Source organism: Cololabis saira, chromosome 18 (genome assembly GCF_033807715.1).
Source record: "Cololabis saira isolate AMF1-May2022 chromosome 18, fColSai1.1, whole genome shotgun sequence".
In the NCBI taxonomy this organism is placed as follows: Eukaryota; Metazoa; Chordata; class Actinopteri; order Beloniformes; family Belonidae; genus Cololabis; species Cololabis saira.
In genome coordinates, this window is record NC_084604.1 from 25,739,569 (window position 1) to 25,754,488 (window position 14,920).

General features: G+C 38.8%; 1 protein-coding gene across 1 annotated transcript; it reads right to left on the minus strand.

The window, feature by feature from the left end:
- Window positions 1-9,836: 9,836 nt before the first annotated feature.
- On the minus strand, window positions 9,837-12,973 carry fosab (v-fos FBJ murine osteosarcoma viral oncogene homolog Ab). The gene is made up of 4 exons (XM_061706920.1): window positions 12,690-12,973; window positions 11,938-12,156; window positions 11,721-11,828; window positions 9,837-10,977 (listed from the first exon to the last, which is right to left on the minus strand). The coding sequence occupies exons 1-4, from the start codon at window positions 12,822-12,824 to the stop codon at window positions 10,318-10,320; spliced, it is 1,122 nt and encodes a 373-aa protein (XP_061562904.1). The 5' UTR covers window positions 12,825-12,973; the 3' UTR covers window positions 9,837-10,317.
- Window positions 12,974-14,920: the final 1,947 nt, after the last annotated feature.

Sequence of the window (14,920 nt, forward strand, 5' to 3'; positions counted from 1 at the left end):
ACATAGACGTATCACTTAGCAACCAAACACCGCTGCATTGCATTGTGGGAAGTTTCTGCTCAGCTAGTTTCCATCAATCCACACTAAAAAAATTCTCCGGAATGAGTATGGATAGCACACACTATTGAGTACGTTCTAATGTTTCGGACGCACTAAAAAATCTCGCACACTCATTTTGCATACTCATTAGGGTGGAAGTATGCGATTTTGGACGCAGCGTTTATCTTCCTATTCTCTAACCTCATTCTCTATGCGGGATTCTGAGTGGGCGGGGAGGCTATGATAATGAGGCATTGTGCTGATTGGCTGCCTGAATGAAGGCTGAATTATGGTTCTGCGTCAAATCGACACCATGCCTACGCCGTCACCGGGATGCCTTCGTGAACCCTTCAGACTTCTCCGTCACTCCATTTCGCCGCGGTGCAGTACCCCCTGCGACCGCTAATTCGCGATCTTTTCCTGAATGGTTTATCCGACTTTTCCGGTCACAGTGAATCAAAGAGATAAGGACAACTATTGTGCAAAAAACCAAAAGAAAAAAAAAATCACACATACACGAAGAAAAGAGCGCTGAAAGTTCACGACTGCTTCAAACCGGAAACCGGAAGCGTTGCTACCAAGCGAACAAATCACAGCCCTCTCGTCTGCGTTTGGTCTGCTATTTTATGTCTTTTCTTTTCTATTATGTATTCTATGTGTTGTATTGCTCTAAACTGTTTTATTCTGTAAAGCACTTTGTGACAAATGTCTGTGAAAATTGCTATATAAATTAACTTTACTTACTTACTTACTTACTTTTATAGAGACAAAAAAAACATTTGAAATCATTTAAAAAACATTGGAAAGACGGGGCTTAATTTGTGTATATGATATTCAGCCAGTAGAAGAATGACATTAACCAATAGAGACACTGATATGTCAATTGCATCTATGTAAAAAATAATATTTGAGATTTCTAATTTTGGGATGTCTTTCATTTTAAAGATAGCCAATTTCTAATTTCACGCCAAAAAGTTTGTGAGACAATAGAAACATATGATCAAGTGATTCTTCAGATTTCTCAGAGGGTAGCGAATAGATGCCACTTTCTGGGTTGTGAGATGTTTGAATATTCAAGGTGTTTTCGTTTCTGTATATTTCCACAAGTAATTATTCTAAAAATAAATAAATAAATCATCTGCATAGAAATCGTGTCATTATTGTCTGATTTTCCTCTTTATTATGTACCATATATTTTCCGTCGAGACATATCTGAACTACCGGTACAAACATTCGATGGCAGGGGGGGCTTCAGACTTTATTTCATCTTTCTGCCTGTCAGAGCCTTGTCTCTGACAGGTAGAAACTGTTTTGTCTTTCCTTCTAGCTATAAATGACCTTTTTCTCTTTTCTCTTCATACGTTTTTCTTACCTTGTATATTTGTGTTTCAAGGTACTGCCACCCAGATGGTGGATTGTGGTGTAGGTCACGAAATCAAGATATGTAGTGGGACATGACATGATGGTCCATGTACATCTCTAAAGCATTATAGATATGGTTTATTAGGCCCTCGAGTTTGACATGTCTGCTCTATTGCTTTGAAGCCATGCTGTTGTAAATTGTGCACGACGAGGTTCAGTATTGTTCCATGAATTTACCACATACCTGATCACAGTAAGAAAAGGTGAAACTTGGTGCTGTATACACAGAATGATTCATAATTTTGACTGCCATTGCACAAGTATGACAATATATGTGCAATGAAAAACTGGGGTCATTTATCTCAAAGTGTGATTACAAAAAAGACAAGACAGTTCAATACATTTTACTTTTATCTAAAAAAAATATCATAATAAAGTAATCTCAAGGCCCTGCACAGAGTTTACAGTATTAAATACAATCCAGTCAAATCTCAATTATTTCCAAATTCAGCACAATTAAAAGATAATTCATGCATAATCCAATTAATTTAAACTGAGTCTAAAATAAAAAAATTATTTAAGGTTAATTAATTGCAATCAGCCTGGCTAATGAACCCATCAGACTGAATTGAACGTTCACTTTAGTGTAATTCTTCATCCTGGGCTGGGATGAGGCAATAGTGGTGGCAGAAACATAAATAGATAAAAGAAAAAAAACTACATAAAAGGATGAAAGTGGTTAAGTAAAATAATTTAAAGGGTTATACAAGTGTAAACAATTTCTGATGGATATTCCTTTGTCACGTAGTACACTGCATAGCGGTCAGGTGTGGCAGGAGTTCAGTATGTTCCTGGAGGCTCTAAGAAAATACCTGATCTGTTGTGTCTTCAGTAGCTCTTCACTATTTGTTGTCTGGATCAAGCCTTCTTCAATGTGTCTGTAGGACTTGGAACTCTGAGACCTTTTCCTGGTTTAATGTAGTTAGGTTGTCTCTGAGGTGCATTTATGCTCATCTGTATCAGTGACTGCATTCAGATCCCACTGTCAGAACACAGTCAGCACAGATTCTGATTAACACAGATTGAGATCCAGTCACCCAAGATGCATTTGGAGGTTCTGGGACACGTGACCACATTCTCTCCACAGTCAGAACACAACCGTGTCCTGGGACAGATTACGACGACTAAACTAAATCCATCAACTTAGGTCATGACTCATTTGATTTAGCCTACAATAGAATTAAAATTAACAATACATTTGGTGTTTGAAAGTGGAAAATCAAAAGCATGTTTATTTGTATGTGGACTAAGATCAGTTCCAATTGCTACCGATGCATTTAGATCCACACTCTGATGCAAGGTGTGGACTAAGCTCGGCACACTTGTGACTAGATCTCTCAGGATGCAGCATCTGAATGGGGCCAGTGGTACCATCACACATATGCAAGACAACCACGTTAGGGCCATTTATACATCCCATACCATCACAAATGCTGGTTTTTATCAAGGTTACTCATAACAGCATGGATGGTCTCGTTCACATTTTTGATTTGTACCTTTTTCTCCATTTCTACAGGGGGCATCTGCTTGGGTAGAGAGATGATGGTTTTGCGAGGCACTCCTAAGGCCATGTTCTCAATCACAGCAGCGTGTTGGGCTTCCCATACAGCTCCATCTCAAGTTTGATGGTCACACATGTCCACTGGAGTTTTCTGACCTTAACTAACCCTAATTACGCATACAAACGTCTCCAAACTTCCTGAATCTTTTTACAATATGCACCATAAATTTGGGGATGAGAAATATTTACCGTGAATATGGGCAACACCAGAACCACACAGGAGGGTCAGCAGACCTGGGCATTCCCGGTCTTACCTCAAAAATTGAATAAGAGTTTACCAATCAACATGGCTTCCAGAAAATCAAGGAGATGACATCTTACAGTGAATAGGACTATATACTTGTGGGAAGAAAAAATAAAAGTGATTTTACTGCGGCTGCAGAGCAGAGGTATGAAGACGTTGAAGACTGTGATGAAGCCAAATCTGACCGGATACATAGGGAACCACCGCGGCCCCTATGTCTCCAGCTTGTCAACTGACCATTGACAGTCACCAAATACGTAAATACATCAGGAAAGTCAATCCCTGGCATTTGACTTAATTTATTTTTTAATTCAAGATCTTTTTTTTATTGAAATTTTCACAAGGTAGAAAAGAAAAAGGTGAAATGCTGAATGTCAATTACAAACATTTTGATTAGGCATGGGCATGTTGATCATAGCATACACCAGTGTACAAAATATAAAAAACAATTAAACAGTATGAAAAAATATAAAATAGTAACAAAAACAAACTACAGACCAAACTAATCCCTCCCATGTCGCTGCCAGATTACTAATCACAATATGAGGTCATTCTAACATCAAAAGCCTGCACTAGGAATACAAAGGAAATATGAAGTATAGTTCACAGGGTCTGGAATGCTTCTAGAAAAGGTCCCCACACTTTCTGGAACTTATTTGATTGCTGAAGCGAGTATCTAATTTTCTCCAGTTTTAAGCAGGACATGATGTCTTCCAGCCATTGGGCACGAGTAGGAGGGAAGGGATCCTTCCACCTGAACAGAATTGCCCGACGAGCCAAAAGGGAGGCAAAAGACAAAGTGTGCCCCTGTGCAGTGGTTAACTTCTTTCCTCTCTCCATTACCCCAAACAGGGCAGTCAGTGGGTTTGGTTCTAATCTGATTTTAAGCACCAGAGAGAGAGTATGAAATACTTCCATCCAGTACTTGTTTAGACATGGGCAGGACCAGTACATGTGGATGAGAGAGGCTTCTGCTACTTTACATCTTACACAGTATGCACTAATATCTGGGTACATGGAGGATAACTTTGCTTTGGAAATATGAGCCACTTTAAACTGAATTAAGCAGTGACGTGCGCACAGGGAGGTTGTATTAACCAGTTTGAGTATGGACTCCCAGGTATCCTCTGATAAGGGAAGCCCTAAGTCCTGCTCCCATGCTGCTTTGAGTTTATCTGTAGGGGCACTCCTAAGATCCAGCAACATGCCATAGAAAGACGAAATGAGCCCCTTTTTGAATGGGTCTGTGGCAAGAACTTTGTCAACTGTGGTCAAGCCTATCGATGCACCAGGGCTGGGTGTCTGGGAAAGAACAAAATGTCTAGCCTGAAGATACCTAAAGAAATGTGATTTTGGAAGGCTGAATTTACTACTTAACTGCTCAAAAGATGCCACGGTGCCGTCTATGAACATATCTCTAAAACGAATCATACCCCTCCTGTGCCATTCCTGGAAGGTGGGGTCCTCAAGGGATGGTTTGAAAGACTTAATTTATTTTTAATTTTTTTTTGTGAAATGCACATCCATTTCACTGAGATCCATCGTCTTCCTGCTGACTTTGCTCATAACGCCTTTTGTGGTCAGATTCTGGGTCATCGCAATCTTCTGGGTCTTCATATCTTAGTTCTGCAGCCACAACAAAATCCACCAACTAATCCTTTTCGCTGTAAAATGTCCTCTAACTCTCTTATTGATTTTCTGAAAGTCATGTTGATTGGTTTACTCTTCTTCTTCTCTTCAGTTTTTGAATGTCAAGGTCTGTAAACCCCTCTGTGCCGCACCCTAACATGATGGTTTGCAAATCTCAGGTTGCCCTATTCATCAATGTTTCTCTGGTAAATGTTGGCACAAAGCAGTGAGCCACAGCTCCTCCTAGCTTTGAAAGATAAAGCCCTTTGTGACTGGTCTTTTTATACCCAATAATGGCACCCTCACCTGTCGGTAATTAATCTGCTCATCTTAGACTCTTCCAGAGGAGTTTTACTTATCTATGCTACCTTTTTGTTGTCCCCCCCCCCTTTGTTTCTCTCCCCACTTCTTTGGATTGGGTACCTTGCTGGTTTCAAACTCCAGACTGTGGAAAGCAATTCTGATTGTGGAGAATCTGGTCTCATATGAGGAGCAGTTTGATGCGAGAGGCACATGCCCGCAGGCAGAGGTGTCAAGTAACAAAGTACAAATACTTAGTAACCTTACTTAAGTAGAAATTTTGGTTATCTATACTTCACTGGAGTAATTATTTTTCAGACGACTTTTTACTTTTACTCCTTACATTTTCACGCAATTATCTGTACTTTTTACTCCTTACATTTTAAAAACAGCCTCGTTACTCTATTTCATTTCGGCCTTTAAAAAAAAACTATCCAGTTAAATTGCTCCATCCGGATAGAGTGAATTTGGTTGTGGTTGTTTCAGATGTTCTTGTCCAGTTTTGTTCTTACATCCGTTCCCTCAGATTCCTGCAACTAAACTTGGATGTACTTTCCAATAAAGGTTAGGATAAATGATAACATGCCTCTGAAGTTTGACTTTTTGCACCATGACCATACTTATAGGCAACCAGTCATCATATCTTCTGCTCTCTGAAACACATGTTAATGCTCAATAGTACACATATATGGTTCTTTAATATATGTGCATTATACTAAGATGCATTCATTTTCAATGGCTTTTGTCCTTAATGGCTTTTTTCCCCCTTACATTACTTTTACTTTTATACTTTAAGTAGTTTTGAAACAAGTACTTTTATACTTTTACTTGAGTAAAAAACTTAAGTTGATACTTCAACTTCTACAGGAGTATTTTTAAAATCTACTATCTATACTTATACCTGAGTAATGAATGTGAATACTTTTGACACCTCTGCCCGCAGGTACTCAATCATTTTCACTCATACTGGGTTCAAACAGGTTGTTGGCAGTCAGATATACGACGATTTTTTTTTTTTTTACTCTTATCACAAGAAGCTTGAACTCCTGATTTTGTAATCAATCACAGCACATTTTTAAAAATAAATGCTTGCTGCTATTTTTTTGTTATTTATTTTTAAATAACTTCTGTGAGATTCCTTTGAGGCAGCCATCATTTTCACACTATTCTAGTGGGAGTCTTACATAAACCATAGCCTTGGCCCCCTAGTGGGTCTGAATGGCCATTTTCCCCGAGACAAATGTTGAGTGGCAGTGCGTGGGAAGGCTTGTGCATTCACATCAGCTCAAGGAAGTGAGAAGCACAGTCAATCAATCGCAGGCTTTCATTTATGTTACTGAATGAATAGCAATCCCAGATAGGAAATGGTGGCTTACTTTTTTCTACAATGAAACTGATTACAATGATCTTACTAATAATCAAATATTTTCACCAAAAATATCTTTATTGTTGCATAATAACGTTTCCTGTATGCAAATCCTTTTATGCAACACACACATAACACAAAATGTAAACTGGGGTATTCTGAACCTCCCAAAAGCTATCATTTTCTGTCAGTAGCTCAAGGATTACCCAATTATAAATCGTACAGCTGTCCAGTTTCCAGGGAAACATCCTTGTTACTGATCTCATGAGATGAGAGGAAGACACACGGCTGGAAGAAGAGTCTGGCAGCAGGTGAGCCGTAATTATTGGATAGAGAAATCCCTCCAGTGCTGCGTCTCAGTGCGTCAAAGAACGTCTAAGAATAGCGTGTTATACGTTACTCTGTGCGGCAGAGCTTGAAGACTTGAAATAACATTTAAAAATAATATATTAAAATGCTTGAATGTCAACATTTTTACAGGTTTGAACTATTCTTAACAACAAGTATTTGTTATACTTGTTTAATCAGATTATAGTTAAGCAGTTATTGGTTAAGCAGAACAATTTAAAGGGAAATTTCTCTTTTTGTTTCTTTTCATATTGCAGATAATCTGGGTTTTCTGTTGGAAAGTACAGGGTAGGCAAATATAAGCTTTGGCTTCAGCCTATTCCTTTTTCGGTTACAGAGTTTATTATTATTTTTTGTGTGAAACTGATGAGTGTAAACTTGTATGAAAGTGTTTTGTCATTTACACACACACACACACACACACACAGTTTGAATTGCAAATAATGTAATGTAACCGAAATAAACAATTCATTAATTCATTCATTCATTCATTTAACGATTTCATTTTGCTTATACTTCAGTGAAGTGTAATTTTAAGACACGTGTTTGGACATATCCATTGTGGATTAAATATTTGACCTACATGAGACACAGCCTGTTAAGCAGTTGTAAAATTCCTCTTACTACTGATTGACTAACCTTTTTATTTCCTATTGGCTCAGTCGGAACTGCACACTAGACACTTTTTACAACACACATTACTTCCTTAAAAGTACAGGCATGCTGACGCAAGTGTCTCCGCACCCTTCAAGTTATACCTGTCATGCTGCAAGTTGAACTCTTTATCACTCCCAGATAAAGACAATCTAAACAAAGGGCAGGCGTAAGCAGACAAAACCAATCCAGCCAGAGTTCAAACCCAAATCTGGTTTGTCATAATGTTACCATGGAGGACACACTGAAAGTTTCAGGAATATCTGCATGAAGTCAGATTAAATCATTATCTTAACACCAATGACCATAGAACAATATGAACAGATCTCACACTCAGATTGTCTTGTCATTTGCTTAAGCAATAATGCCTCAGACAGACCCTCAACCACAGAGGGTCATATTAAAACTTTGGTTTCATAAAGCCTTTATCTTTCAAAAGCAACATATAAGATTGTTTTGTTCATAAGAGCCAAGCCTAATGAGCTCTTGGCATGCAGGCAGCTGTTTGATCATCATCGTTCTCACAGTTACGCAGAAGCAGGAATCTATGTCTATCTCGCTCCCTTTCATCCTCAATATCGTCTCCTGTCGTCTTCCCCTCGCTTTATTTTCCTCCTGTTTCTTCCATCAGCATACGTTGCCTGGTGCCTCCCCTGGGTTGCAGCACCGACGCAGGCTGGCGTCACACCGGTCTAATTTTGCTGCTGTTGATGCTGCTGTTAAAAGGAGCAATAGGCACCTGCTATTTTTGCCGCTACCTCATCTCCCAGGGCCCGGCAAAGAGATATTAATAGAACTATATGGTGCTGCATGGATGCACAAAGAAGCTACAAGAAGGAAAAGGAAGTTCTGCTTAAGTGGGAAAGAATACAGACACTCAGGAATCAGACAGTTATGCAAAAGGACTCTGCCAAGATAATTTAGACGGGTTCTGCAGGCATGACCCAAATATTCTACTTTGGTTCAATTCAGTTAATAAAAAAGTATCCAACTTGGTTTGATTCACTACATGTTGAGTTTTGGAGGAACAGGCCTGTATCAATACAGGAAGTAGACTAATTAGGGTTTGACTCTTACGCTTTATTACACAAAAGGGTGTGAACACCCTGTGTAAACTGAAAGGGCAATAACGTCAGAGTTACTTGGTTGTGGTGCACTAGTAGTCTTCCACGGTGTATCCCTCACACATACTTATTACGCATTTCCTGTGTAAAAGCCCTGTGGCAACGTGTCCTCATAATTCTGTACAATCACTAAAAGGTGAATTGTGCAAGTGAGGTGGAAGAATAAGAAGGGATGGATGGGAAAGGTTTGAAAAACACAAAAAGGTTTTCACAAATGGAATCGTTCCTTCGAAGAGCCTCAAATACAGATACACTCTTATAAACTATTTTGAATAAACCTAGCACAAAAGTGGAGCATTACTTAAAAATTAATTTGGCAATTGTACAATATTATGACCATGATACTGCATAACTTCAGTTTTAAAATAAGGGATTACACAAATATACTCATATCAAAATTAATCTGAGCATAACTACCAAAAGTATGGATTTAAGATGCAAGGGTCTAATGTATTAAACTGCTGCATGGTTTTTTACTGCTTATATAAGCACCCTTTATTATATATTGTGCATATCTGTGCATCTTTAACCGCCCTGAATTGGATTTTAACATATTAGACCCCTGTGAGTGACCAAAGAGCAAACCAACGCACATCCTGTTAAAACGGTGCTTTCAGATCCTCTTGCAAGTTCTGTTAAAAATATGTGCAACTGCCATCTTGCTGCTGCCTGCAACGCAACCCTGATTACACAAGCGACGCAGCGTTTTCTCTTTCACTGGACACACACACCGTTAAAGCGGCTGTCGCTGTGGAGAAAACGTTGAGAAGGAACTGTTTGTTTAAGTGGAAAAAATAGGCGTCCGACTCGTGCAGTCTATCTGCTTTCTGCAGACAGACAGCAACAGCGACTACCCGTGATTTCTATATTTGGTTACGGAAGTGTGACGTAGGCACGCATGTCCATTTAGAAGAAAAAAAATGGAAAGAACGCACTGACGTCAGAGCCTTGACGTTTAGATAGCCTTAGCAACAGTCGGAACAATAAATAAAACTCGGTGGAGGTATAAAGTGTGCATATAAACCTAAACTAACTTTAATAAAAACCAATAACTATAAATATCATGTATAAAAATAAAATAGATGTATGATTTTAGGTTTGTGTGAATATTCTTTAGAGGTGAACAACAAAATGACTGTAGCAAATTACTGGATTTAAATATTATCTTTTATTTACATAACATTCGTCTTTACTTTGTAAAAAAAATAAATTGAAATTTCATAAATTAAATACACTAATGTTTTCACAGAAAACATCATACTCATATAGACCACTCAGACCAGGGTTAAGACAAAACACACCAGTTTTAAAAGTTCACGATTATTCTCACATTCAACTAACCAGAAAACAAACCAGATCAAATTATAGCTATTGCTCTGAACACATATACATACACAATATGTTTTGTTATCTAGCACCATGAAATCATATAGGAACTTATAGAAAGACTAGGTGGTAGTAGTTAAAACATGCTTTTTAACTTGCTACATTGGTGTAATAGGCAAGTATAAATAAAGGCAGATGAATTATAATATAAGTTACTTTGTGTTACAAGTCTGCCCCATAGCCCTGTGATCTGCACATCTATCTCAAGTCGTGAGAATGTGCCTGATAGGAAGAATTATTGTCTTTAAAGGGCCAGCAGGGTTGGTGAGCTCAGGGAGTCAGAGGACTGATCATTGCTGTTGCTTCCCCTCCTGTGTGCGACGCCACAAGTGGGGAAGGTATCAGCCTCTGGGAAGGTAAACACCATCGAAGACGTGTAGGTTGTGCAGGCCGGAGTGCAAGTCACAACAGGTGTGCAGAGCGGCTCAAAGTCATTATTACTAGTTGTGGCATGAAGGGGCTCCCAGTCTTGACCGGTGTAAAGTGAGCTGGGCATGTCGACCTCTGGCACTGACTGCGCTGTCTTCATTTCTGCCTTTGCCAACAGGTCCAGGGACTCCTCCAGGATGGAAGACTCCAGGTCTGTCATCTTAACTGTGCTACTGGAGACGGTGGCAGTGGAGAGGGCAGAGCTGCTGCTGGAGAAGATAGAGTTGGAGGCTGTAGTGAATATTGGCTGGCTTGAAGTAATACTGGATGTCACTGGATGGGAGGACACAGCGGTGGTGAGACAGGGGTGGGTAGGAGAGATTGAAGACATGGGGAAGTCCATCTCCAGCTCTGAGGGGATTTTGCAGATGGGTTGGTGGGCAGCCAGAATGAACTCCAGCCTTTCCTTCTCCTTCATCAGGTTGGCAATGTCATTCTGCAGGCCTGATTTCTCATCCTCCAGCAAATCCGTTTCCTGCCAGGAAGAGAAAAATAAAGAAAGTTGCATTTAGTTGGTTGTTGGATCACATTGTTTTGAGTTCTGGCAGTGAATGCACTTGAATAAGAGATGGTAGGGCTGGGCGATATATCGAGATTTTAATATATATCGATATATTTTCAAACACGATATGGTACGAGACAATATCGTTTATATCGATTTTAAATTTATTTTTATTTTTTTAATGATTTTGATATAGCTTATTTTGTGACAAATTGACTTGAATGTTTTATTTGAGATTTGCACAAATGTTTTGTTATTTGCACAACTGTCAACCTCAGTGGAAAAGTCTGCCTGTTACTGTCTACATTGTATTAATTGCACAGTGTATTTTAATTTAATTGTTATGCAGGAAAGGGATATTTGTTTTATTTTATTCAAGAAGCATTTTTATTCTATATGCAGGCAGTTTATTTGTATTTAATTTGTTTTATACATTTTGATATTGTGCAGACCTCTGTTAATAAAGGTAGCTGTGTGACATTTGGCACGAGGCTTTGTATTAAAACTGACTGTTTTTTTAAGGGTTTGCCTCAGAAAAAAATGAAGCTAACAGAGATGCTATGCTATAATGCTTTGGAGGAAACCCCAATTAAGGGACAGAAAAAATATTGCGATATATATCGAGTATCGCCATTTAGCTAGAAAATATCGAGATATGACTTTTGGTCCATATCGCCCAGCCCTAAGAGATGGTAAATCTTTTGGGATATACTTACAGCTTGCAGGGTGTCTGTAAGCTCTCGCCTCCTGTTGCGGCATTTAGCTGCTGCCTGCTTGTTTCTTTCTCTGCGAACTCTTCTTTTTTCTTCCTCCTCATTATTAACCTGGATATCACATAAAAAAGAGAAAAGGTTAACACTCCAGCTCTGTAATATATGTTAAAACTGAGGTTGTTATGCAACTCTTTAGATACAAGAAAGGACCCGTAATTACCTGATCCACTCTGCCCCTCTTAGAGCTGGAAGCCCTGGATGCTGAAGTCTTCATGGATGGATAGGCAGGGCTGGGGCTTGAGCTGTAGGGGTGAGCTCTGTGAGACGGGGCCACTGAAGAGATCACTGGCTGGACCATCCACTGCAGAGTTGGGCTTGATGAAATAGCTGTGACGGTGGGGATGAAGGAGGCACTTGCAGCTGTCAGATCAGTGAAATCCTGGAAGAAATAAAGCAAAGATCATCAAGACGTTGCCGTGCTTCAAGGATTGGGTTGCAGCAGAGGGTCTATATAGAAGCTGGACTGTTTAAAAATATCCTTATGATGTCAGCTATGACGTTACAGGCTCTCTATGGAGTTTCCAGGTGGATGAAGGAAGATTGCCTTGCAGTGTGTGGAGCAGGTCAATATGCTATTTTCAGTAAAACTTCAAATGGACTGCCCCCTACAGTGTATGCCAGTTATTCACAAACTTTCGACTATGATTATTAGCTGAATTCTTAAAAGTATTATCAATCAATCTTTTTATTTAGACTCAGGTCCATTAAAAAAGACAAACAAACATACAACAATATTTAAAAAAGACAGTCATACCAGTGTTTCCACATAGCAGACTGGTATCTTACAGCACTAATTATTATTCAATTATTATTATCAGAATAATCGTGCTGGAAGCAAAATAAATGTAACTGAAATGTAATTCAACTGTAAAAGGCAAAAAAAAAAGATTAATAATATTTGAATGGACATACCTGGGATTGGGGAGATCCCATGCTGGAATAAGATCCCGCTGGTGAGGGGTAATATCCCACATTGTCCCCGGACGGGGAAGCAGTGCTGCAGCGGGAGGAGGAATCGCACTCCGTGTTGAAAGCGGTAAACATCATCGTTCCCAAAGAACAAAAAAGGAAGATCCAAACAAACTCTACTAAGGGAAGAATACAAAATAAATTTGAGGAAATCCCTTTAGTGGTTTCGTGGGAAAACTCTCGAGGCGCGGTTCCCGGTGTGTTTAAGTAGGTCCTTTCGTTGCTTCTGAAAGTTAAACTGCCCTGACTGTCAGCACGGAGAGCTTTTATAGTAAACGGTGACGCCAGAAAAGGGGTCGTGTCACCGGAGAGCCCTGGGGGGAGAAACCATCCAAAAAATCCCAAACAAAGCAGTAAAAACGCCAACTATTTGTAGTTTTTCTCTGTATTTCGTCAAATACGGTTAAAAATTCACACTTACACTTCTTATTTTCTCAAAATTAAGCAGCGGAAAGCAATATTTTAAGTATTTACCAAGGTAATCGTCAAGAATGGAATATTCCATGAGACGGGATCCCCAATACGTGATTTACCATATATGGTGCATCCTGTGAGGGGGGCGGGCCTTGATGGGAAATACACCATCCGAGCAGCGACATGACGTTATGTAAGACAACAAACAGAGGCTGTTGTGAAAACTAAAGAACAGGGACAATGGTCAGCGAAAGTGGGTCCTACTCACACAAGTACATCAAACAAAAATAACATTCCCGGAATGGACTCCTATAAACTTCAAGTTACAAATTAATGCACAGAAAAACACACTCGTAGAGAATTGTTTGAGTGTTTTGTCGATTTCTCCCACATTTATGTATGCAATTCTAAGCCATAGGTCCTACTGTACAGGTGCACTATCTAATTAATTGTTTATTTAACCTCTAATTAAAAATAAAACATCTAAATAATGTTTGTATATTTTATAGGCAGCTATCTATGAATCAGAATCAGAATCAGAAAGGGGTTTATTGCCAAGTTTGTTAACACACACAAGGAATTTGGTGCAATAAAAATAAAAATATAAAAACAAACAAATATATAGAGAGAAAATAAGAGATAGAATAAGATAAAATGTATAAACAGAAATAAACAGAAATGTACAATATGAGGTTTTAATGTGTCGGAAGTGAAGTGGAATACAATAGTAAATATATTTACACATTGAGTTAACCTGTCATAGTTTTTTAAAGGATATAATGCGTTTATTATCCCACATGTCTTTGCCAGTGTTTCCCAACCCTGGTCCTTTCCTGCATGTTTTAGATGTCTCCCTGCTTCAGCCCACACAGATACAAATGGCTGTGTCATCACAATAGTGATGACACCCTACTAATGATTATCAATTTGAACCACTTCTATTGATGCAAGGTTATATTTCTAACATGCAGGACAGTGCACCTTGAGGAACAGCAATGGGAAACATAGACCATAGACTATTACAGAATAACCTAAAAATAATAAAATTGAGGCCAGACTGTTCAAAAACATTACAAGTTTGAATTTGATTTTTTTTAAAGATACATACCTAAAAGATGATGAATTTGAACTGTTTTGGTTCAAATGATTTTTCAGCCTTTATGTAATTATGAAGTCCAAGTGTGTACACTTCCATCAGGAACACCGACAATTATGCCTCCAAGGCATAACCGTACCTTTCCCAGGTGTGTTGAGTTACAGAGCAGGCTGTTGAAACCGGTTAGTTGTGTGTAGTTTTCCACGACAGCAGAATTCAAAAAGGGAGTGTTCATACTGCTCATAAAGGTCTTCCCCGCGGTCTAGGGAACCCTCGTTTCCTTTGAGTTGTGTCTGCAGTCGTACTGCAGCTGTCATACTCAGGTTTCAGCAATGTCTAGACTTCCTTTACCACTTCAACTTACGGTATATATATATATAAGCTTTGTAATGACTTTGTAATGACTTTTGCAAAAATGACTTTGTAATGACTTTTGCAAAAGTTGTATCTAGAAGAAAACCCAAACATTCATCAGTAGCATTTGCACCCTTTTGATTCATTAGTCTAGTTTAATTGAAAGGTACACTTATTGAAAATGTATCGTATTGTTTTTTTGTTTTTCTACAAGAGTTGACAATATTTTACTGACTACAGTTAAGACACAAATATATACAGGTCTTTATAAAAAACAAGTTTTAGGAACTACATTATTCCTCGTACACGA

Bases quoted from the DNA above. Each gene is read 5' to 3' on its own strand.
- fosab (XM_061706920.1), bottom strand. From the start codon at position 12,824: ATGATGTTTACCGCTTTCAACACGGAGTGCGATTCCTCCTCCCGCTGC. The intron at 12,157-12,689 runs GTATGTCCATTC...TATTTCTTCCAG, and splicing joins TGGGATCTCCCCAATCCCAG to GATTTCACTGATCTGACAGC. The intron at 11,829-11,937 runs GTAATTACGGGT...TGTGATATCCAG, and splicing joins AGAGGGGCAGAGTGGATCAG to GTTAATAATGAGGAGGAAGA.